The 22,959-nt window shown below is 38.5% G+C and overlaps 1 protein-coding gene across 1 annotated transcript in view; it reads left to right on the top strand.

Annotated features, from left to right (window-relative positions):
* The window catches only part of NSF (N-ethylmaleimide sensitive factor, vesicle fusing ATPase), a 158,593-nt gene that overhangs the window by 46,019 nt on the left and 89,615 nt on the right, over nucleotides 1–22,959 (top strand). The window contains exons 6-8 of the mRNA XM_061176781.1: nucleotides 2,059–2,166; nucleotides 2,943–3,018; nucleotides 5,329–5,484. Coding sequence (XP_061032764.1) covers nucleotides 2,059–2,166; nucleotides 2,943–3,018; nucleotides 5,329–5,484 — 340 coding nt within the window. The remainder of the gene's footprint in view (nucleotides 1–2,058; nucleotides 2,167–2,942; nucleotides 3,019–5,328; nucleotides 5,485–22,959) is intronic.

The following is a 22,959-nucleotide window of genomic DNA, read 5'->3' as shown; positions in this document are numbered from 1 at the left end:
TAATCATTCCTAATTCCTTCTTCCTACCATAGCTCCATAGCAGCTGTTCTCAAACTGTGGTCCAGAGACCTGTGGGGGTCCCTGAGGCCCTTTCAAGGGGTTTGTGAAGTCAAAACTATTTTCATCATAATATCAAGACATCATGTGCCCTTTTCCTCTTATTGTCTCACAAGTCTACAGTGGAGTCTTGTAGACTGTGTGATGGGTATAGCATAGCACACTGACTGCTGAAGCAGACACGAGCGTCCAGCAGTCTTCCATTAAGCAAGAAATTAAAGAGGTTTGCGAAAATGTCACAGTGCCACTCTTCCCATTTATATTTTTTTATTTTGGAAAATGGAGGGATTTTTTTAACAAATTAAAAATATGTTATTAACACATAATGTACTTAATTGTTTTTTGAAAAATAAGTTTCTTGTTCTAATTTCTAATACAGTGACTATCAAGAGATATAATCCATATAAACAAAATTTTGGGGGTCCTCAAAAATGTTTAGGCTTATATATAAAGGGATCCTGAGACCAGAAAGTTTGAGAATCCCACCTTATAGAATTCTGATCTGTAATGAGTTACATAGACTGTCTTTGCGTCTCTCATGTGGGAAGGTCTGTAAGATGGGGAATGAGAGAAGTGGTAGAAGGAAAGACCTGTGGGAGTGAATGGAGTGTCATTATCTGGAGAAATGAGACTCTTAAGGATTTGGATAACCCATACATCATAATATCAAACTTTCACAAGTGGAAACTCAATTACTGGTAGACAGGAAAAGGATATAGAGCATTTATTATTGTTTTTTAAAGTACTAGAATTGGAATGAACCTCAGAGGTTATCTTGTCTAACCTCATTTTGCAAATGAGGAATTTTATTTAGGTCCAGCGAAGGTCCATGACCTTCTCAGCCAGGGGTGTAGCTGAGACAAGAACCTATTAGTCAGTTGATCAATTAATTAATTAAATGCTTATTGAACACCTAGTATGTGTTCAATAAATACTATTTTAGTATCCCTGTGGATCTGCAGTGAACAAAATAAACAGAATTCCTACCCTCATAGAGCTTACTTTCTAGTTGGGAAAGACAGAAAATAAGAAATGCCACGTACTGTTTAGTACTTTGATGTCAGTAAAATGGGATGATGCACTAGAGAGCCACTGGGCTGCTACTTTGGATTAGATGGATTGAGGAGGCTCCCCAGGATGGCAGAGATTAGCTGATAATTTGTTGATTTACCTGTGCATTGCTTTGGGGGCTTTACCATAGTCCTCCTGGATTCCTACACTTTCTGACTGATAGTTGTGCTCAGATTGCCTGACTAAACTTCATTGTTTTTACCTTCTCCGTTAGCTTTTGTATTTTAATAGAAAATACTTTGGTATTTGTAATAATTTAAAACCCAGTAACATGCAGATGTCTATAAACCCATGAAACAAAATCCTCCATAATACAGAGAAGAAATATCTTACTTCAAATCATTTTTCTTAGTATTTATTCTCATTCGTAGTAATTAGTAGTGGCAGGATTGACAGTCAGTTTTGTTTATTATATTTTTGTTATACCCCAGTACCTAGAAGAGGGCCTAGCTTGTAGAAGGTACTCAATAAATATTTGGTGAATGAATGACCATTCAGAAGCTGTCTCTGCACTTGAATGGCAGGCACTTTGTATTGGTTGTAGAAAAGCATTATTTTAGAGTCACACACCCAGGCTTGCATCCTGGCACTGTCGTTTACTGTGACTCTAGGTCCCATTGTTTAGCCCCTCTCTGGATCTCAGCTTCCTTCCTAGTAAAACTGAGGAATACTTTCTGTTTGCAAGAGAGTTTGTGAGCATTAATTACAGAACCTCCTGTAATGTTTGTTTGGCACACAGCAGATACTCAATAAATGTTAGTTGGTTATGGTAACCAATGGTTACCTCTCACTGGTTATGTGGGTAGTTTGCTCGTGGTGATATACAAGAGAAAGCTGCTTGCCTGCATTTGGAAAACATTGATGATGATGTGAGAATCAAGCCATTGAATCATGAAGTGATTTTTCTCCCCTTACTTCTTTTCTACATAGCTTGTGTTTAGCTTCAATGAAAAGCTTTTTGGCTTACTGGTAAAAGACATTGAAGCCATGGATCCTAGCATCCTGAAGGGAGAGCCTGCGGCGGGTAAAAGACAAAAGGTATGTTTTATTTTTAATAATCTTTATGATGTGCATTATGCAAATTAATATAATTTTCCTAGCCATTCTCTCCCTCAGTGATTTCTTTTATATTATGTGCTCTTTCTTTCTTTTTTATTTATTTATTTATTTATTTATTTATTTATTTATGGCTGTGTTGGGTCTTCGTTTCTGTGCAAGGGCTTTCTCCAGTTGCGGCGAGCGGGGGCCACTCTTCATCGCGGTGCGCGGGCCTCTCCCGTTGCGGAGCACAGGCTCCAGACGCGCAGGCTCGGTAGTTGTGGCTCACGGGCCTAGCCGCTCCGCGGCATGTGGGATCTTCCCAGACCGGGGCACGAACCCGTGTCCCCTGCATTGGCAGGCGGATTCCTAACCACTGCGCCACCAGGGAAGCCCCTATGTGCTCTTTCTTTTAAGATAGTAGGGGAAAAAATTGCTTTTCTAGCCAGCATATTTATTAAAATATAGTGTAAAATATACTTATTTGCAGATCTAATAGTAATTTGAAATTTGTATATGTACTTGTAATTCTAGTTGAATGCAAGTGATATTTATTGTAAATAAATAATAAGACAGGTGTTATCAAAAATATATGTGTTGAAATAAAATAGGAATAATAGAAGGTAATTATGACTGAAGTAAATGTAACTTAGCTGATAGTTTGGAAGATTTACTTTGCTCAGAGAGACCTCATTTCCCCTTTGTTTTCTGCCTTGCTTTGAGAAGTCCAGAAGTCTGCTATTAGACTAACTACTAATTACTGTCTTTCTATACAGATTGAAGTAGGACTGGTTGTTGGAAACAGTCAAGTTGCATTTGAAAAAGCAGAAAATTCATCACTCAATCTTATTGGTAAGATTTACAGTTTTTAGAAGATTCTGAGTAAAGTGGGACTGTCTCTGTTATAACACATGACTCAACTTCAGTGATTTTTAAGCGGGGAAGGAGAATAGGGACACCTCCCTTGAGGAGGCTTGTCACAGAATCATTGAGTTGTTTCATATCTGTCAAATGTGATGATGTAGAAAAGAATTTAAAACCTTCACTATGTCAGTGTTGTCCAATAGAAATATAATGTGAGCCATGTATGTCATTTTTAATTTCCTAGTAACTACATTAAAAATAAGGGAAAAGATACAGATAAAATTAATTTTTAAACTTTTAATATTGAGATAAGTTCAGGCTTACAGAGGTTCCATAAAAAATAGTTCAGAAAGTTCCTGTATACCCTTCACCAACTTCCTCTGATGCTAGATCTTAAATAACCATAGTACAGCCACCAAAACTAAATTAACGTGGTTCCATTGCTACTAACTAAACTACAGACTTTATTTGGATTTCACCAGTTTTTTCATCATGTCCTTTTTCTGTTCCAGGATCTAAGTCGGGATTCCACATTGCATTTAGTGGGTTAGTTTCCATAGTCTTCTCCAGTCTCTGACAGTTCCTCAGATTTTCATTGTCTTTCACGACCTTGAGAGCTGGTCACTTATTTTGTAGGATGTCCCTCAGCTGGTTGTGTGTTAAATGTGATACTAGCATCACATCCATTACTGATTGAGTTAAATGATGAATGTGCAGGTAAAGAGTGTCTTTCCGACAGATTCTTAGTTCAGTCCTACTCTTGTACGTTAGCCCTACTTTTATTATATTAAAATAATGCAGATTGATCTCTACAAATAGTAACTCACCAGAATAATGATGCTGTTAATTGTATAGTAATTCTTATTTTTGGTTGACTTAACTATGTTATGTCTAACCCAGTACAAGGTAGAGGATTTTCGATGGTTGCACACCATTATATCCAAAGTCATTTAACTTCGAATATGTGGCCTTTCTCTTGATCCATAAATTATCATTCCTCCCTTATTGTTTTTTCTTAATTATAAAATAAAATATTTAGCTCATGAAATGTGGATACTCAAAAATAACACACTCTAAAATTTTTAAATTTGATTATATTTTCATACTGTTTTATGATTTGTTCTTTTTTGCTTAACATATTTCAAGCATCTTAATAAATACACTTCTACAATATAATTTTTAATGACTATACATATTGTTTCATGGATGTAGGATATATCATAATCTCCTATTATTGATCCAATACATTTCTGGAGTGATTTCTTTGTATATCATATTCTGTACACATTTTGTTAAGGTATATTATCCCAAGAGAGTCGCATGACTTTTGTACAATGTGGATATTTCTAAGTAATTCATGCAAAGGTGTGATAGTTTTTTTTCCGTGGGAAAGTAAAATTGTGTAGTGATTTAACATGCAGTAAATTTGACCACAAGAGGGCAGTAGAGTGTAAGAAAAATATTTTTGATAGCTTCATAAAGGAAATGTTTAAGTCCACAAAACTCTAACCATACAAATAGCATCTTTTCTTTTTCTAGGGTAAACTTCTTCTAATGTGACCTTTTATTCCCTAATTTTAAAAAAAACTATAATATTACTTTCTTTTTTTTGTTTATAGTGGAATGTACTAAGGCACTTTTATTCTTTGTGTTTGAGATAGTTAATGTGGTTCTCTTGAGTTACTTTAGGGGGCACTATGACATTTAAGTTAGATAATTTTCATTTGCGAAAGAATTTGAAAACATGAATTTTGAAATCATGAAAGACTTTAGGATGATTTTAGACTTTTGTGTGCAGATGAAGAAAAAGCAAAAATAAGGCATCAAACAGTGCATCTTTTCAGACTGAGGGGTTATATTCCCAATTATATACTTAATCTAGATAAATATATGTATTTTTAAATCTTGCTCTAGGAGCCTTGAGGGACTGCTAGATTACAGTTGCATTTCTGGCAACTAGTGTTTTCTTCATCAGACATGCACATGGTGTTTCTTCTAATCAACCAAGTTAGTTAACTTGGTTAGGATTAGAGGTTAATGAGACCAGACTCCACGGATTGACTGCAGCATGAGTTTAGCTAGTCATTTTGAAAGTGTTTTACTGACCCTAAATGGGGACCAGACAAAGTAGTGAATATAGCAAAACTCATCCTTCTTAGAAGTCAGCTAAGAGCATGTTGTTCATCTTTGTATAAGGGTAGCTTTTCTTTATTCACTGAGGATACCCAGGGAGTTCTATCTTTTTACATTTAGTGATGGGGTTCTCGTCTCACGTTTCATTGTCTTTGCTTGACACAGGCAAAGCTAAAACCAAGGAAAACCGCCAGTCTATCATCAATCCTGACTGGAACTTTGAAAAAATGGGAATAGGAGGTCTGGACAAGGAATTCTCAGATATTTTTCGACGAGCGTTTGCTTCCCGGGTATTTCCTCCAGAGATTGTGGAGCAGATGGGTGAGTTTAAAAAGGAAAATTTGATAAAATCTTGTATTGTTTTTTAAAGAAATGGATGTGATAAAATCTCTTTTCAGTAATGTTTTGAAATTATTTTTCAGACCTGACAAAGTATTTTTAACTTTAAAAAAAAAGTTAAAAAAAAAAAATCTTTGAAGTATTAGGATTTTTAAAATTATATTTTAATTTTATGGGGAAATCATAGAAATATTTGTGGTTGCTTGATTTTATGTATTCAAGTATATTTTTCTATAGGACATATTTAGAAATTTCATTTTATTTATATATTTATGAATTTTTTAATAGGGCATATTTAGAGATTTCATCTGACTTTAAAGATTCACTAGAGGTCAGATTTACCCTGCTGAATAGTCATTACCGATTAGACTATGGGCGTTGTTCTAATATTAGCTGTTGTTTCTTTTTATTGTACTGTTGTATTACCCAGTTGGTGCATCTTCATACCTAGTAAATGGATACTTGACATGTTTTAAATTTGTGCAAAAGGACAGATGCAGGATAGACGTTGGAATTTCCACGTTGTGTACAAAGAAATGCACTAGTCATTTATCACTTTTTTCTTGAAGGTTTATTTATTTTATCTGTGTGTGTGAAATGGCTTTATTTGCCCTGGTGGAAATGCTGTCATGACTGTTTTCATATCCATATCATAGGTTGGATTGGAATGTGAGCAACAGAATATCTGAGAAAGGAATTTATAACATAACAGCTTCTGGCAGACTATTAGTATTAAAAACAGTATCCAAAAAAACTGAAGGAATACAAATATATTACTCCCTTCACCTCCATCATTCTTTATCTTTAAATTGCTACTGGGAGATAAAAGTATATTCATCATGGTGGGGATAAGAACTGCTTTCCAGGCACTAAGTGCTTGGTTCTATCAACCTCCTATTGTTGGTAGCTTTTCTGCCTGGTCGCTCACTCTGATAAATTACAGGCACAGCACACACCTGTTCACTGGCTAAAGGTCGAGTTTGGATTTGGATTAAGAGAAAATGACAGAGACCCTCATCACCTGAGTTTTATACACCTTGAAATGGCAATAGCATACTTTTCTGTCTGAAAGATACAAAGGCCAAGTCCGTAAAAAAACAGAATTTTAATTTGGAAAATAGTTAAAAATATGGTAGTTCACTATCTTGGTAATGTGTATTTTGAGGCACAATAAATCCATAAAACTTTTAAATAAAGACATGGAAATATTGTTTAAGTATACTTGGGGTATAAGCAGAGATTAAAGGGTGATTCCAAATGTTCTAAGTTATTCTTGTGGAATATTTTTACTAGTTTTCAAGCCTGAGCCCCATATAGAAATAGTCTAATGATTGTTTCTTTGAGCATGTATACTCTTCAGCCAACAGTAGGAAAAATACTGCTTCCATAAGTTATATCTTTTAATTATAGTATAAGTATTTTCTCACGGTTTAGAAACTTTTGAGGATTCAGTTATTCAGATACTAGTTTCCTGTTTGTGCATTATCCAAACCCTGCTCATTAGGGCCTCTGTCTGAGGTTGAGGAGATAACACGTAAAGGAGTAAACTCATTTCAGTCAGTTTTTGACTCTGCCAGCTGTTGAAGAGTTTGAAATTAAATCAAAACAGATTTGGAATTTCTGAGTAACTTTAATCTGTTTTTGTAATCCATACTGAAATTAGTTGAATTATACAGTATGCTTTTTGTTGTTGTTAATGTGCTTTTTGACCAAGGACCTTGAATTTCAGTTTTGTTGGTGAGTACTACTACCCAGAACCTTTTTTTTTTAAATAAATCTTTTATTTAATTGCAACATTAACCATTAACTTGTTTTAGGCAAACAAAGAATTACTATATTTTATTTATTTATTTATTTATGGCTGCATCGGGTCTTCGTTGCTGCGCTTGAGCTTTCTCTAGTTGCAGTGCGTGGGCTTCTTATTGCGTTGGCTTCTCTTATTGTGGAGCACGGGCTCCAGGTGCACGGGCTTCAGTAGTTGTGGCACGTGGGCTCCATAGTTGTGGCTCGCGGGCTCTAGAGCGTAGGCTCAGTAGTTGTGGCGCATGGGCTCAACTGCTCTGCGGCATGTGGGATCTTCCCGGACCAGGGCTCGAACCTGTGTCCCCTGCACTGGCAGGCAGACTCCCAACCACTGCACCACCAGGGAAATCCCCAGAACCTTTTTTTTTTTTTTAATTTTTTATTTATTTATTTATTTTTGGCTGTGTTGGGTCTTCGTTTCTGTGCGAGGGCTTTCTCTAGTTGCGGCAGGTGGGGGCCACTCTTCATCGCGGTGCGCGGGCCTCTCACTATCGCGGCCTCTCTTGTTGCGGAGCACAGGCTCCAGATGCGCAGGCTCAGCAGTTGTGGCTCACGGGCTTAGTTGCTCCGCGGCATGTGGGATCCTCCCAGACCAAGGCTCGAACCCGTGTCCCCCGCATTGGCAGGCAGATTCTCAACCACTGCGCCGCCAGGGAAGCCCCCCCAGAACCTTTTTTTATGGATTTACTTTTCTAATACTTTTATACTGATTTAGTTAGGCATAAATGAGTTCTTTTTTTTTTTTTTTTAATGTAGTAAATTTTTTTCTCTTTATGGCCTTTTGCTATCCAGAGGCTTGTGTTATCAATTTGATTTAAAAGACATTAAGTCTAAAGGTACCTTGGCTTTTGAGCTGAACTGAAAGACATTTTTTTTCTTTATTCTGAATGAAGATTCTCAGTGTCCTTATGCTACTTTTTTTATGGTAAAATGGCTGAAAAATAATTCTCTTGCTGTGCACGTGTCATTCCTTATTTTCCAATAGAGGCTTCTTTTTTCGTTTGAATTTCGGGGGAATTACATAATAGACTATTTCATTGCCTTCTAAGTACAGTGTGATTTTAAAGTTCTCATTGGGCTTTGATAAAGGTATATAAAAGTACAGATTGCTACATTTAATTTAAAATGACATTACAGGGACTTCCCTGGTGGCGCAGTGGTTAAGAATCCGCCTGCCAATGCAGGGGACACGGGTTCGATCCCTGGTCCGGGAAGATCCCACATGCCACGGAGCAACTAAGCCTGTGCGCCAGAACTACTGAAGCCCGCACACCTAGAGCCTGTGCTCCGGATCAAGAGAAGCCACCGCAATGAGAAGCCCACGCACCGCAACGAAGAGTAGCCCCCACTCGCCGCAAATAGAGAAAGCCCGTGCGCAGCAACGAAGACCCAACGCAGCCAAAAATAAATTAATTAATTAAAAATAAATAAATAAAATGACATTACATGTGTCCTTTTTTATATATATCCTGTGTTCTTTTACCCTGCCGGGTGGGAACAAAATTAGCTAATTTTTTTCCTCATTCTCTGTTAACTAAATAGCCAACCTATATGGTTGTGGGATCTCACTGGACACTGGATATGATTGGTTAAATCAATTCAAATGGAAAAAAAAAAGGGGATTAGAAAAGAATAATTAACGTAGGTTATGGGACTATTTTATTTTGTTTAAGCAGAGAACATTTTTACTTTTGGCTTGAGACCAAATCATTGTTTTTACCATGGAGTCTAGAGTTATGTCTGCTTTGTAAACAGGAATCTTAACTAAATGAATCTTTTTGCCTATATATCAAAGTTTCAAGTTCACAAAGTGATAAATTTAGAATTATCTTCTGTCATTGTGTTTATGAGACTGATAATTGTAAGTAATATAGTTCTTTCCTTTTGCTTGAAAAACTTCATGTTGCTTTTGAAAACTGCAAATATACCTTAAGTAATACAGAATTTTGCCAGTGAGATACAGAGAGACTAAAGGACTAACCAGAGGCACACATTTATGCAGAAAAAATAGGGATCAGATGAGGTAATACACATGAAATAAGTGTCCTAGAGTTTCCAAAATGTTGGTTTCTCTCTTGAAATACATTCAAGTACTTCCTGTTTTTGTTGTAACATTTTTATAGAATTGAAGTCAAGGAAGGCCTTAAAAGGGAAAAGAAGAAGTCACATACAGCCAGCCCTATAGAGAATGGAAGAAAGGTCATATGTAGAAGTATGAAAAGGGATTACTTTGGGGGGTTATCAGTTAAGACTTTTGTTGTTCTTGTTTTAATCAGTGTAACTATTTAATCAGTGTAACTAACTTTTTCTTTGTCTGGAGCAGTTGGACTCACCCAAACCCACATGGGGCAGCTCTTCCTTGAAAGCACATGAAAGCATTAGCAGGGAAAACTAGACCTAAACCTTGCACTTAGCGGATACCCTCAGCAATTTAGTTAGGATATCCTCCAACGCCTACAATGATAGCCGTTAAGTTAGGAAAGACCTTAAATCCTTTGTGGGATAATATAGAAGTACCTTTTGGGTCCCAGGATAGAAATGTGGGCATCAAAAACCAGCATCTGGAAGTATGGGTGAATAAACTCAGCAGTCCTTGAGTGCACCCAGGTGTCTATGGCATATGCATGCACTCCTGTTCAGACATTCACCACGCTTATTCCCTTGTGTGCAGTTTTGTGCAGAGTGCTCTGGATAAATAATTGATTACCTCAGTTCTCATTGTAGCTCTTTTGTTGGAAAAGATAGTTTCCACAAAGAAACTTCATTTTTTGGCATCCCTGGCAGTTACCTCTAAACTGTAAATGTCAGAGCAAAAACAACAATAACAATTTTTTTTCAAAGAACAGTGAAATAATTACTAAAGAATTAAAGAATTGTAATATAATTTTAGGACTAGGTTCACATGTATCCAAGGAAAGGGGCTTTTGCAGAAGTTATCTATATTAGAGCTGAAAGGAAAAGAGTGTAGAGACTTAAAGGCCTCAAGCCTTGTCCTGTCTTTGGGTGGACCTGTACCTTGTAGATATGCAGGCTGCCCAGTGGGGAGGAAAGCCACTGGTTAGAGTTTTGTATGCCCTTTCTTTGAAACTGACACTGTTCTTTTTGGTCCCCCTTTTTGTGCCTCCCTCTCTAAGTCCATTTTCAATCTGTATTTTTAAGGTTTCTTTTGAAATTCTAGAGGAGAGCAACTCATTTCTGATATCACAAGTGAAACTGCAGTTACTCTGCGAAATAGAGCTTCAGAGAAGATAAGGAGCCTTTCGGTCACATGCAGACATCTTTCACATGCTAAGAACAGTGCAAATAAAATACAGTGGAAGAAGGGGCACTAAGGTTTTGTACATGCCATATTTGGGAGAGAGGGAGTTCTTGCTAAGATTAACATAAACACTGACACTCTTAAAATGCATTTTCACACCCCCAACTCATGAGGAGAGATTGCAATTTACATGGTGGTTAAGACATCTTACGGAACTCCAGGGCTCTGTAAAAGGAACCCTAAGGCTAAAGAGCTTATCTGAAATTTGAAAAAAAAAAAAAAAAATGAAGCTTTCTGACATTCATCTTTTTTCCTTGTATTAGTCATAACTTGCTTTTCAGCTATATTTTAGGTTTTGAATGCCAACCTGACATTTGTTCAAGTCTGCCTGTAATTTATTAAGAAAGGAAAAGAAAGCAATTGCTCACTAGTTAGAGACGCAAAACTTACCCTTTCTGCTTTTCCACAGAGTACTTACAGATGATACTTGAATATGAAGAATGTAATAATTTAATAATTTACTAATTCTAACTCAGGTTGGGGAATTTATGTTTTTGTTTTTTTTTTTAATTAGAAGAAGAAAATGGCCTTATGATCATGTGATTTCCAGAATCTCTAGAGCAGGATATAGAGATAAAGCAGACACCCTAAAAATACTATGGGTGCCTTTTAATAAACTGAAAAATTTAACCTTGAATTAATTTTTCCATTGGTTTTAATTTTTCAGGTTAAATTTACTTACATTTGAATAGAAATAATGTAGTTGTGCTTATATCTTAGAGTCAAATTATATGTAAATTCAGTTGGCATTTTTTTATTTATAAACAGACTTTTAGAGTGATTTCTTTCTTTTGGGGAGGCAGAGCTGTCTATAGAATCACCAATGGATTAGATTTGCTGGCAACTACAGTTGAGTTACTTATAAATCAATAATCGGGTCACTATGAAGTTGAAGTCTAAGTTTTTACCTAAATGTCCACCACTAAGGAAATGATTAAATAAACTATGCTGCATCCTCCCATCCTCATTGTGGGATAGAGTGAAGCGAATCTTAAAATGGTATAGCTCTAAATGTATAGATATGTTTTAGTAATTTAAAAAAACTGAAGTAAATGCATTACAGAAGTCCATATGGACTCACATTAAATTGAAAAAAATTGTTTACTTCTGTGAAAGGGAATTTAAGATGGAAATAGAGGGAGATTCTTGTTCTTTCACTCTGTGTACCTCTTCTCTGAATATTTAACTGGGATATTATATTTCTACTTGTGTAATTAAAAAACAAACAAAAAGGTACTATCACAGGCTGTTTCTGTCTTGTGGCGGCTCCCCTGACAGCACAGCAAAGGAGCAGGGGGACAGATATGACCCACTCCTTTCATGAAGTTTCAATGGAGGAGAAGAGGGTGAGGCCTGGATCCCCAGGGCTTTAATTGCAGCCCCTTACCGAGCATAGGCAGAGGTGCCTGTCCTTTTCTACTAAAAGATAAAAACAATTTCTTGATGTGTAACAAACTACCTCCTCCAATTACTTTTTGCATTATAGAATGGGTACAAGTAGTTTGTATTCCCTCCAAACTGTGAGAACATTTGCATCTGAGTGCTTAAGTGGCTGCGGAAGCATTAGAGAGGAAAGAGTGGGAGGAGGGAAGGAGGGAGAGCAGAGTTTCTGACGTGTGAGGAACTGTGCTTGAATTTGTTCAGTCTTCAAAACCTTTCCACTGAGGAACCTAACTCATGTGACTCCTAAAGTGAAATGGTTGGTGTTTTTTTCCATTTTATTCCCATATTTAGGTGGTGATGATGATGTTAGCTAATACCTATATAGGGCCAGCACCCTTCTAAATGCTTTACATATATTAACTTATTTAATCCTCACAACAATCTTATGAGGTAGATACTATATTGTCCCCATTTTATGGAGAAGGAAACTGAGTGTCAGAAAGGTTGAGTAATTGGTCCAAGACATATAGCTAGTAAGTGGTGGAGTCACATTTGAACTCAGGCAGTCTAGCCTCAGAGTCCATGCCGTTAACTCTTTTTTTTTCCTATTTATTTATTTGGCTGCACCGGGTCTTAGTTGCGGCATGTGGGATCTTCTTTTCGGCAGGAGGGATCTTTAGATGCGGCATGTGGGATCTAGTTCCCTGACCAGGGGTCAAACCTGGGCCCCCTGCATTGGGAGCGCAGAGTCTTAGCCACTGGACCGCCAGGGAAGTCCCATGCTGTTAACTCTTGCATTGTTCCTTTCTCATGAAAGCCCATAACATAAAACCGTTAAAATGGGCTTTCTCAGCCCCACTTCTTGGGGACCTCTGAGGTGGTCTTTGAGGGAGCTGGAGCCAAGAGCTTTGCAACTGTGACGCCACTGACATTTTGAGCCGGATAATTGTCATGGGGTGCTGGCTGTCCTTTGCACTGTAGGACGTTTAGCAGCATCACTGGCCTCTACCCCCTAGATGCCAAGTAACACTCCCCATCTCATCTCTAGTGGTGACAACCAGAAGTATCTCCAGACATTGTCAAACATCCCCTGGGGGCAAAATCACCCTTGGTTGAGAACCACGATCTAGTGCAGTCCCCTGGCTCCTTCTCTTTACAGATGCAGAAACTGTGGCCCAAGGTCACTAAGCAAGTCACAGGCAGAACTAGGACTAGAACTTGGTTCTCCTGGTCCAGGAACCAGGAGAAAAAGAGGAAAAGGAAATGACTCACTAAGTTTGTACAACTAGTAATTGGCAGAACTGGGTTTGGAAATCAGGATGTCTGGTTCCAGGGTCTGTATTCTGAACTGCCTGTCCGGATATTGAAGAGATCTAAGAATCAAGTAGTCAATAAAGCCTTGAATTTTATGTCAGAGAATATCCTATGATCAGTACATATGTTCCACGTTTGCCTTTCTTCCTGAATTAATTCTCAAGGAAATTTACAAAGCTTTCCATGTATGTAAAGGTTGTGAGAACTTAGACAAAATAGGTTTGGGGGTGAAAAGGAAGGGAGGAATTATTAAAACACTGAAGATCTATAGGTCTGACCTCACCCCCTACCATTTCCTATATGCACTTATAAATGACAGCCTTCAAATTCAGAAATTATCCAGTACTTTAGTGATTTGGTAGAATTCTACATATTGAGTATATATAGAGATAGTTAATAACTACAGAAATCTGACCTTTGCATTTAGATATCAGACAACTGTTTAAACTTCTCTGGCCTCTCTTCCTCTGCTAAAGAGTTAAACTACCTCCTCCTCCTTCCTCTTTGTCATCCTCCTTTTCATCTCCTTCTCCTCCTCTTCTTTATCCCCCTCCTGCTTCTCCCCCTTCCCCCCCCCCTCCTTCTTCCCTTTTTTCTTTTTAAGAGTAGAGGTATTTTGTAAAATCTCAGATTTCTGTCAAGGCAGTGAGGGTATTGACTGAAAGCATAAAGATCTCTTTATCTGTTTGGGTTTTAAAATTTGAGTGGACAAACTGTCTCAATTGATATTCCTTTTTTTTTTTAATTTTATTTATTTTTTATACAGCAGTTTCTTATTAGTTACCTATTTTATACACATCACTGTATACATGTCAATCCCAATCTCCCAATTCATCCCACCACCACCACCCCCACCCCCCGCTTTCCCCCCTTGGTGTCCATATGTTTCTTCTCAACATCTGTGTCTCTATTTCTGCCCTGCAAACCAGTTGATCTGGACCATTTTTCTAGGTTCCAGATATATGCGTTAATATACAATATTTGTTTTTCTCTTTCTGACTTACTTCACTCTGTATGACAGTCTCTAGATCCATCCACGTCTCTACACATGACCCAATTTCGTTCCTTTTTATGGCTGAGTAATATTCCATTGTATATATGTACCACATCTTCTTTATCCATTCGTCTGTCGATGGGCATTTAGGTTGCTTCCATGACCTGGCTATTGTAAGAAGTGCTGCAATGAACATTGGGGTGCATGTGTCTTTTTGAATTATGGTTTTCTCTGGGTATATGCCCAGTAGTGGGATTGCTGGGTCATATGGTAGTTCTATTTTTAGTTTTTTAAGGAATCTCTGTACTGGTCTCCACAGTGGCTGTATCAGTTGACATTCCCACCAACAGTGCAAGAGGGTTCCGTTTTCTCCACACCCTCTCCAGCATTTGTTTGTAGATTTTCTGATGATGCCCATTCTAACTGGTGTGAGGTGATACCTCATTGTAGTTTTGATTTGCATTTCTCTAATAATTAGTGATGTTGAGCAGCTTTTCATGTGCTTCTTGGCCATCTGTATGTCTTCTTTGGAGAAATGTCTATTTAGGTCTTCTGCCCATTTTTGGATTGGGTTGTTTGTTTTTTTAATGTTGAGCTGCATGAGCTGTTTATATATTTTGGAGATTAATCCTTTGTCCGTTGATTCCTTTGCAAATATTTTCTCCCATTCTGAGGGTTGTCTTTTTGTCTTGTTTTTGGTTTCCTTTGCTGTGCAAAAGCTTTTAAGTTTCATTAGGTCCCATTTGTTTGTTTTTGTTTTTATTTCCATTACTCTAGGAGGTGGATCAAAAAAGATCTTGCTGTGATTTATGTCAAAGAGTGTTCTTCCTATGTTTTCCTCTAAGAGTTTTATAGTGTCCAGTCTTACATTTAGGTGTCTAATCCATTTTGAGTTTATTTTTGTGTATGGTGTTAGGGAGTGTTCTAATTTCATTCTTTTACGTGTAGCTGTCCAGTTTTCCCAGCACCACTTATTGAAGAGACTGTCTTTTCTCCATTGTATATCCTTGCCTCCTTTGTCATAGATTAGTTGACCATAGGTGTGTGGGTTTATCTCTGGGCTTTCTATCCTGTTCCATTGATCTGTATTTCTGTTTTTGTGCCAGTACCATATTGTCTTGATTACTGTAGCTTTGTAGTATAGTCTGAAGTCAGGGAGTCTGATTCCTCCAGCTCCGTTTTTTTCCCTCAAGACTGCTTTGGCTCTTCGGGGTCTTTTGTGTCTCCATACAAATTTTAAGATTTTCTGTTCTAGTTCTGTAAAAAATGCCACTGGTAACTTGATAGCGATTGCACTGAATCTGTAGATTGCTTTGGGTAGTAGAGTCATTTCACAATATTGATTCTTCCAGTCCAAGAACATGGTATATCTCTCCATCTGTTTGTGTCATCTTTGATTTCTTTCTTCAGTGTCTTGTAGTTTTCTGAGTACAGGTCTTACCTCCTTAGGTAGGTTTATTCCAGGGTATTTTATTCTTTTTGTTGCAATGGTGACTGGGATTGTTTCCTTAATTTCTCTTTCTGACCTTTTGTTGTTAGTGTATAGGAATACAAGAGATTTCTGTGCGTTAATATGTATCCTGCAACTTTACCAAATTCATTGATTAGCTCTAGTAGTTTTCTGGTGGCATCTTTAGGATTCTCTGTGTATAGTATCATGTCATCTGCATACAGTGACAGTTTTACTTCTTCTTTTCCAATTTGTATTCCTTTTATTTCTTTTTCTTCTCTGATTGCTGTCACTAAGACTTCCTAAACTATGTTGAATAATACTGGCGATAGTGGACATCCTTGTCTTATTCCTGATCTTAGAGGAAATGCCTTCAGTTTTTCACCATTGAGAACGAGGTTTGCTGTGGGTTTGTCGTATATGGCCTTTATTATGTTGAGGTAGGTTCCCTCTATGCCTACTTTCTGGAGAGTTTTTATCATAAATGGGTGTTGAATTTTGTCAAAAGCTTTTTCTGTATATTGAGATGATCATATGGTTTTTATCCTTGAATTTGTTACTATGGTGTATCACATTGATTGGTTTGTGTATATTGAAGATTCCTTGCATCCCTGGGATAAATCCCACTTGATCATGGTGTATGATCCTTTTAATGTGTTGTTGGATTCTGTTTGCTAGTATTTTGTTGAGGATTTTTGCATCTATATTCATCAGTGATATTGGTCTGTAATTTTCTTTTTTTGTAGTATCTTTGTCTGGTTTTGGTATCAGGGTGATGGTGGCCTCGTAGAATGAGTTTGGGAGTGTTCCTTCCTCTGCAGTGTTTTGGAAGAGTTTGAGAAGGATGGGTGTTAGCTCTTCTCTAAATGTTTGCTAGAATTCACCTGTGAAGCCATGTGGTCCTGGACTTTTGTTTGTTGGAAGATTTTTAATCACAGTTTCAATTTCATTACTTGTGATTGGTCTGTTCATATTTTCTATTTCTTCCTGGTTCAGTCTTGGAAGGTTGTACCTTTCTAAGAATTTGTCCATTTCTTCCAGGTTGTCCATTTTATTGGCATAGAGGTGCTTGTAGTAATCTCTTAGGATGCTTTGTATTTCTGCGGTGTCTGTTGTAACTTCTCCTTTTTCATTTCTAATTTTATTGATTTGAGTCCTCTCCCTCTTTTTCTTGATGAGTCTGGCGAATTGTTTATCAGTTTTGTTTGTCTATCAAAGAACCAGCTTTTAGTTTTATTGATCTTTGCTATTGTTTTCTTTGTTTCTATTTCATTTATTTCTCCTCTGATCTTTATGATTTCTTTCCTTCTGCTAACTTTGGGTTTTGTTTGTTCTTTCTCTAGTTCCTTTAGGTGTAAGGTTAGGTTGTTTATTTGAGATTTTTCTTGTTTCTTGAGGTAGGCTTGTATAGCTATAAACTTCCCTCTTAGAACTGCTTTTGCTGCATCCCATAGGTTTTGGATCGTTGTGTTTTCATTGTAATTTGTCTCCAGGTATTTTTTTTTTTTAATTACTACTATTTTTTTTAAATTAATTAATTAATTTATTTATTTTTGGCTGTGTTGGGTCTTCGTTTCTGTGCGAGGGCTTTCTCCAGTTGCGGCGAGCGGGGGCCACTCTTCATCGCGGTGCGCAGGCCTCTCACTGTCGCGCCTCTCTTGTTGCGGGGCTCCAGACGCGCAGGCTCAGTAGTTGTGGCTCACGGGCCTAGTTGCTCCGCGGCATGTGGGATCTTCCCAGACCAGGGCTCGAACCTGTGTCCCCTGCATTGGCAGGCAGATTCTCAACCACTGCGCCACCACGGAAGCCCTCTAGGTATTTTCTGATTTCCTCTTTGATTTCTTCAGTGATCTCTTGGTTATTTAGTAACGTATTGTTTAGCCTCCATGTGTTTGTGTTTTTTTTGTTCTTTTACCCTGTAATTGATTTCTAATCTCATAGCGTTGAGAAGCCTGATATGATTTCAGTTTTCTTAAATTGACTGAGGCTTGATTTGTGACCCAAGATGTGATCTGTCCTGGAGAATGTTCCATGTGCACTTGAGAAGAAAGTGTATTCCGCCACTTTTGGGTGGAATGTCCTATAAATATCAATTAAATCTATCTGCTCTGTTGTGTCATTTAAAGCTTGTGTGTCCTTATTCATTTTCTGTCTGGATGATCTGTCCATTGGTATAAGTGAGATGTTAAAGTCCCCCACTGTTATTGTGTTACTGTCGATCTCCTCTTTTATAGCTGTTAGCAGTTGCCTTATGTATTGAGGTGCTCCTATTTTGGGTGCATAAATATTTACAATTGTTATATCTTCTTCTTGGATTGATCTCTTGATCATTATGTAGTGTCCTTCCTTGTCTCTTGTAACATTCTTTATTTTAAAGTCTATTTTATCTTATATGAATATTGCTACTCCAGCTTTCTTTTGATTTCCATTTGCATGGAATATCTTTTTCCGTCCCCTCACTTTCAGTCTGCGTGTGTCCATAGGTCTGAAGTGGGTCTTTTGTAGACAGCATATATACGGGTCTTGTTTTTGTATCCATTCAGCCAGTCTCTGTCTTTTGGTTGGAGCATTTAATCCGTTTACATTTAAGGTAATTATTGATATGTATGTTCCTATTACCATTTTCTTAATTGTTTTGCATTTGTTATTGTAGGTCTTTTCCTTCTCTTGTGTTTCCTGTCTAGAGAAGTTCCTTTAGCATTTGTTGTAAAGCTGGTTTGGTGGTGCTGGATTCTCTTAGCTTTTGCTTGTCTGTAAAGGTTTTAGTTTCTCCATGGAATCTGAATGAGATCCTTGCTGGGTAGAGTAATCTTGGTTGTAGGTTTTTGCCTTTCATCACTTTAAATATGTCCTGCCACTCCCTTCTGGCTTGCAGAGTTTCTGCTGAAAGATTAGCTGTTAACCTTGTGGGGATTCCCTTGTATGTTATTGTTGCTTTTCCCTTGCTGCTTTTAATATTTTTTCTTTGTATTTAAGTTTTGGTGGTTTGAGTAATATGTGTCTTGGCGTGTTTCTCCTTGGATTTATCCTGTATGGAACTCTCTGTGCTTCCTGGACTTGATTGACTATTTTCTTTCCCATATTAGGGAAGTTTTCAACTATAATCTCTTCAAATATTTTCTCAGTCCCTTTCTTTTTCTCTTCTTCTTCTGGGACCCCTATAATTCGAATGTTGGTGCGTTTAATGTTGTCCCAGAGGTCTCTGAGACTGTCCTCAATTCTTTTCATTCTTTTATCTTTATTCTGCTCTGTGGTAGTAATTTCCACTATTTTATCTTCCTGGTCACTTATCCGTTCTTCTGCCTCAGTTATTCTGCTATTGATTCCTTCTAGAGAATTTTTAATTTCATTTATTGTGTTGTTCATCATTGTTTGTTTGCTCTTTAGTTCTTCTAGGTCCTTGTTAAACGTTTCTTGTATTTTCTCCATCCTATTTCCAAGATTTTGGATCATCTTTACTATCATTACTCTGAATTCTTTTTCAGGTAGACTGCCTGTTTCCTCTTTATTTGTTTGGTCTGGTGGGTTTTTACCTGGCTCCTTCACCTGCTGTGTATTTCTCTGTCTTCTCATTTTGCTTAACTTACTGTGTTTGGGGTCTCCGTTTCGCAGGCTGCAGATTCGTAGTTCCTGTTGTTTTTGGTGTCTGCCCCCAGCGGGTAAGGTTGGTTCAGTGGGTTGTGTAGGCTTCCTGGTGGAGGGGACTGATGCCTACGTTCTGGTGGGTGAGGCTGGATCTTGTCTTTGGTGGGCAGGACCGTGTCCGGTGGTGTATTTTGGGGTGTCTGTGAACTTATTATGATTTTAGGCAGCCTCTCTGCTAATGGGTGGGGTTGTGTTCCTGTCCTGCTAATGGTTTGGCATGGGGTGTCCAGCACTGGAGCTTGCTGGTCGTTGAGTGGAGCTGGGTCTTAGAGTTGAAATGGAGATCTCTGGGAGAGCTCTTGCTGATTGATATTACGTGGGGCCGGGAGGTCTGTAGTGGTCCAGTGTCCTGAACTCGGCTCTCCCACCTCAGAGGCTCAGGCCTGACACCCGGCCAGAGCACCAAGACCCTGTCAGCCACACGGTTTTCCCTCTTGGCACTGGTCTCTGTGGACCACCGCCCGGTCCTCATCACAGAGGGATGCTTTCAAGTAGGTAGATGCGGAAGGAATGCGTGACACACTGGTGGAGAGGCGGGGGGCTGGCCAGCCCGATGGGCTCCAACAACGGGTGAAACTATGCCAGTGAAACACACTGCAAGTTCTCGGGTGTATAGCTCTGTTCTTAATGTCTTCTAATTATTCATTTTCATTACACTTGTAAAGCAGAGTTTCTCAACCTTGACGTTTTTGACATTTTAGGCTGGATAATTCTTTGTTGGAGGGGGTATATCCTGTTCATTATAGGATGTTTAGCAGCATCTCTGGGCTCTATCCACTCAAAGCCAGTAGTTCCCTCCTTCCTCCTGTGTGACAATCAAAAATGTCTCCCCTGAATGGCAGAATTGCCCTGCATTGAGCACATGCGTTGAAGGCAGAACTGTAATGTCTTTTTATCCATGTATTATCAACACTGGGGCTGTTTGGAATATGGTCTACAGATCACTGCTGGACCATGAACTGTTGTTACCAGTCCATGATAAGATAAATATCAAGATTGAAAACAAGAATTTAGAAACTTTTTTTTAGTAATTTAACATTACCACAATGTTTTTTATTGCATTTTACAATATTGGTCTGCAATGGATTGAAAACTTAAAAGAAAAAGAAAAAAAAACAGGACCTTGGCATAGGTAGTTTGAGAAGTACTGCCCTACATAAATATTTGCTAAATGAATGAAATTTTGAACAAACAATTATAATGGGAAATAACTGGGGAATTTTCAGCAGTGGAATAAAGCAATTAAAGTTAATATTTTAAATAATTAATATGGTTATTCTATGTGAAAAGCATTGCTCTAGAGAGGAGGTGAAAGATGGAATAGTGGGAGACCAGTAGACTATAATTGTCCAGTTGTATGGCACTTAGAACCTGGATTAGGGCGGTGACAGTGGGAATGGAAAGGGAAGAAAAGATGTGAAAACAATTACAAAGATGAAATTGGCAGAGTTTGGTCATTATTTACTGTGGTGACAGAATTGGAGGTGAGACTCATGTCTCAGTGAGACAATGTTAGAAATAAGAAAATCAGGAGGACCTCATCTGGGGGGAGTGGAGAATAATCATTGCACATATTTTCATCACCACAAAAAGAAACTGGAAGCTGAATTGAAGATAGAAGGAAGAATTGCTGATATTTACTTTTACTGAAGGAGAGCTTCAGTCAGTCTACACACATTTAAGAAACACACTGTGGAACACTCTTTCTTGAAATAACCTCATTGCTTGATTTTTCTCCCAAGGATTTCTGATCTTCCTTTTACCTCTCTGGCTGTCCCTTCTCAGTCTCTTTTGTGTCCTTTACAGTGGAGTTCCTCAGGAGTCTGTCTTAGAGCTACTCTTTTCCTCACTCTGTAATTGTTCTCCCCCAAATTGATCACATCCATTTCTGCAGGTTAAATTAGTGTCTTTATGCCATTAACTCTCAAATATGCATATTCCATCACAGTCTTAACTTAGAGCTCTTAGCAGCATAACCTCTTGGCTATCTCATGATCATACAGTAAATTCACAGTCAAACTCATTCAACTGCCCCCTGCATCCTCCCTAAACATACTTCTGTTTTCTAGCTCAGGCAATGCTCTAGCTGAGAATCTGGGCACCCTCTTTAACTCGTCTCTTTCCCTCACCTCCCATTTCCTGTCAGTGCTGCAGTCTTCTCAGAATCTCAAATCTGTCCAGTTCTCTCCATCTCCCCCGCCACTGCCTTCCTTCAGGCCACCATTATCTCTTGCCTGAATTGCTCCTTAAGCCTTCAGCCTTGCCCTTCCCTAATCCATTCTCCACACTGTAACTGGAGCGATTTTTATAAAAAGGCAAGTCTGATCCTGTCACTCCACTGGTTAAAACTCTTTAGTAGCTCTCCTTAACTCCGTCCATGGCTTACAAGCCCTATACGGTCTGCCCCCTGCCAGACTTTCCCACCCTTTCTTTCAGCCTCTGCCCCCTCTCCCATGCTCTGGGTTCCAGCCAACCTGTGCTATTTTCAGTTCGTCTAATTTGCCATGCTACTGCTTCTTACCTCTATATCCGAGGGTACTTTTTCACCATCTTTTTATCCAACTCCTGTTTATCCTTTAGGCCTCAGCTTTGATCTCACTTTTTTCAGAATGCTTTGACTTTAGTGTCCTCCTAGGTGTTCCAGTAATTCCATGTGTTCTTTTATGCATTATTACCTTGTAGCATAATTGCTTATTACAAATATTCCAGCCCCCTGCATGCCCTTACCCCCCACAAGCATAATATAAATTCAGTAAGGAAGAGACCTTGTTTATTTGGTTACTAGTGTATGTTCTGCTCCTGTGCTGGTGCCTGGTTCATAGTATAAGTTTTCAGGAAAAGAATAAACGCCGAGAACTTGATTAATCTCAGTTGTGGAACACTTTAGATGGTTAGACCCGAGTCCTGCCCTCAAGATGCTTATAGTGTATTTGGGACTAACACTATATTTGCACATCCCAGAGCAGTATTTTTTTTTTTAAGATTTATTTATTATTTATTTGTTTATTTTTGGCTGCGGTGGGTCTTAGTTGCGGCACATGGGATCTTCGTTGAGGCATACGGGATCGTTCATTGCGGCGCGTGGGCTTCTCTCTAGTTGTGGCGTGTGGGTTTTCTCTCTCTAGTTGTGATGTGCAGGCTCCAGAGCGCATGGGCTCTGTAATTTGCCGCACGCGGGCTCCCTAGTTGAGGCCCGCGAGCTCAGTAATTGTGTTGCGTGGGCTTAGTTGCCCTGCGGCACGTGGGATCTTAGTTACCCGACCAGGTATCGAACCCGCATCCCCTGCATTGTAAGGTGGATTCTTTACCACTGGACCACCAGGGAAGTCCCCCAGAGCAGTGTTGTGTAAAGTATAAGGTACATTGTGAACCAAATTAGCAAAGTAGGCAATATGAGGAAGCAGCAGATGCACTGAAGGAGTAAAGACTTGAGCCATGTCTTTAAAAAGTTACTAAATCTACATTGATCCTCTGAGATTCCTTCTTAATGTAGGAAAGACCTCTTGTATTGGCCCCAAATGGAACTAGACTACAGAAATAAGAAGGGGG

The sequence above is a fragment of the Eubalaena glacialis genome, chromosome 19 (assembly GCF_028564815.1).
Source record: "Eubalaena glacialis isolate mEubGla1 chromosome 19, mEubGla1.1.hap2.+ XY, whole genome shotgun sequence".
NCBI lineage: Eukaryota > Metazoa > Chordata > Mammalia > Artiodactyla > Balaenidae > Eubalaena > Eubalaena glacialis.
The sequence above is the reverse complement of the archived record's forward strand: the minus strand, read 5'-3'. Positions and strand labels throughout refer to the sequence as shown.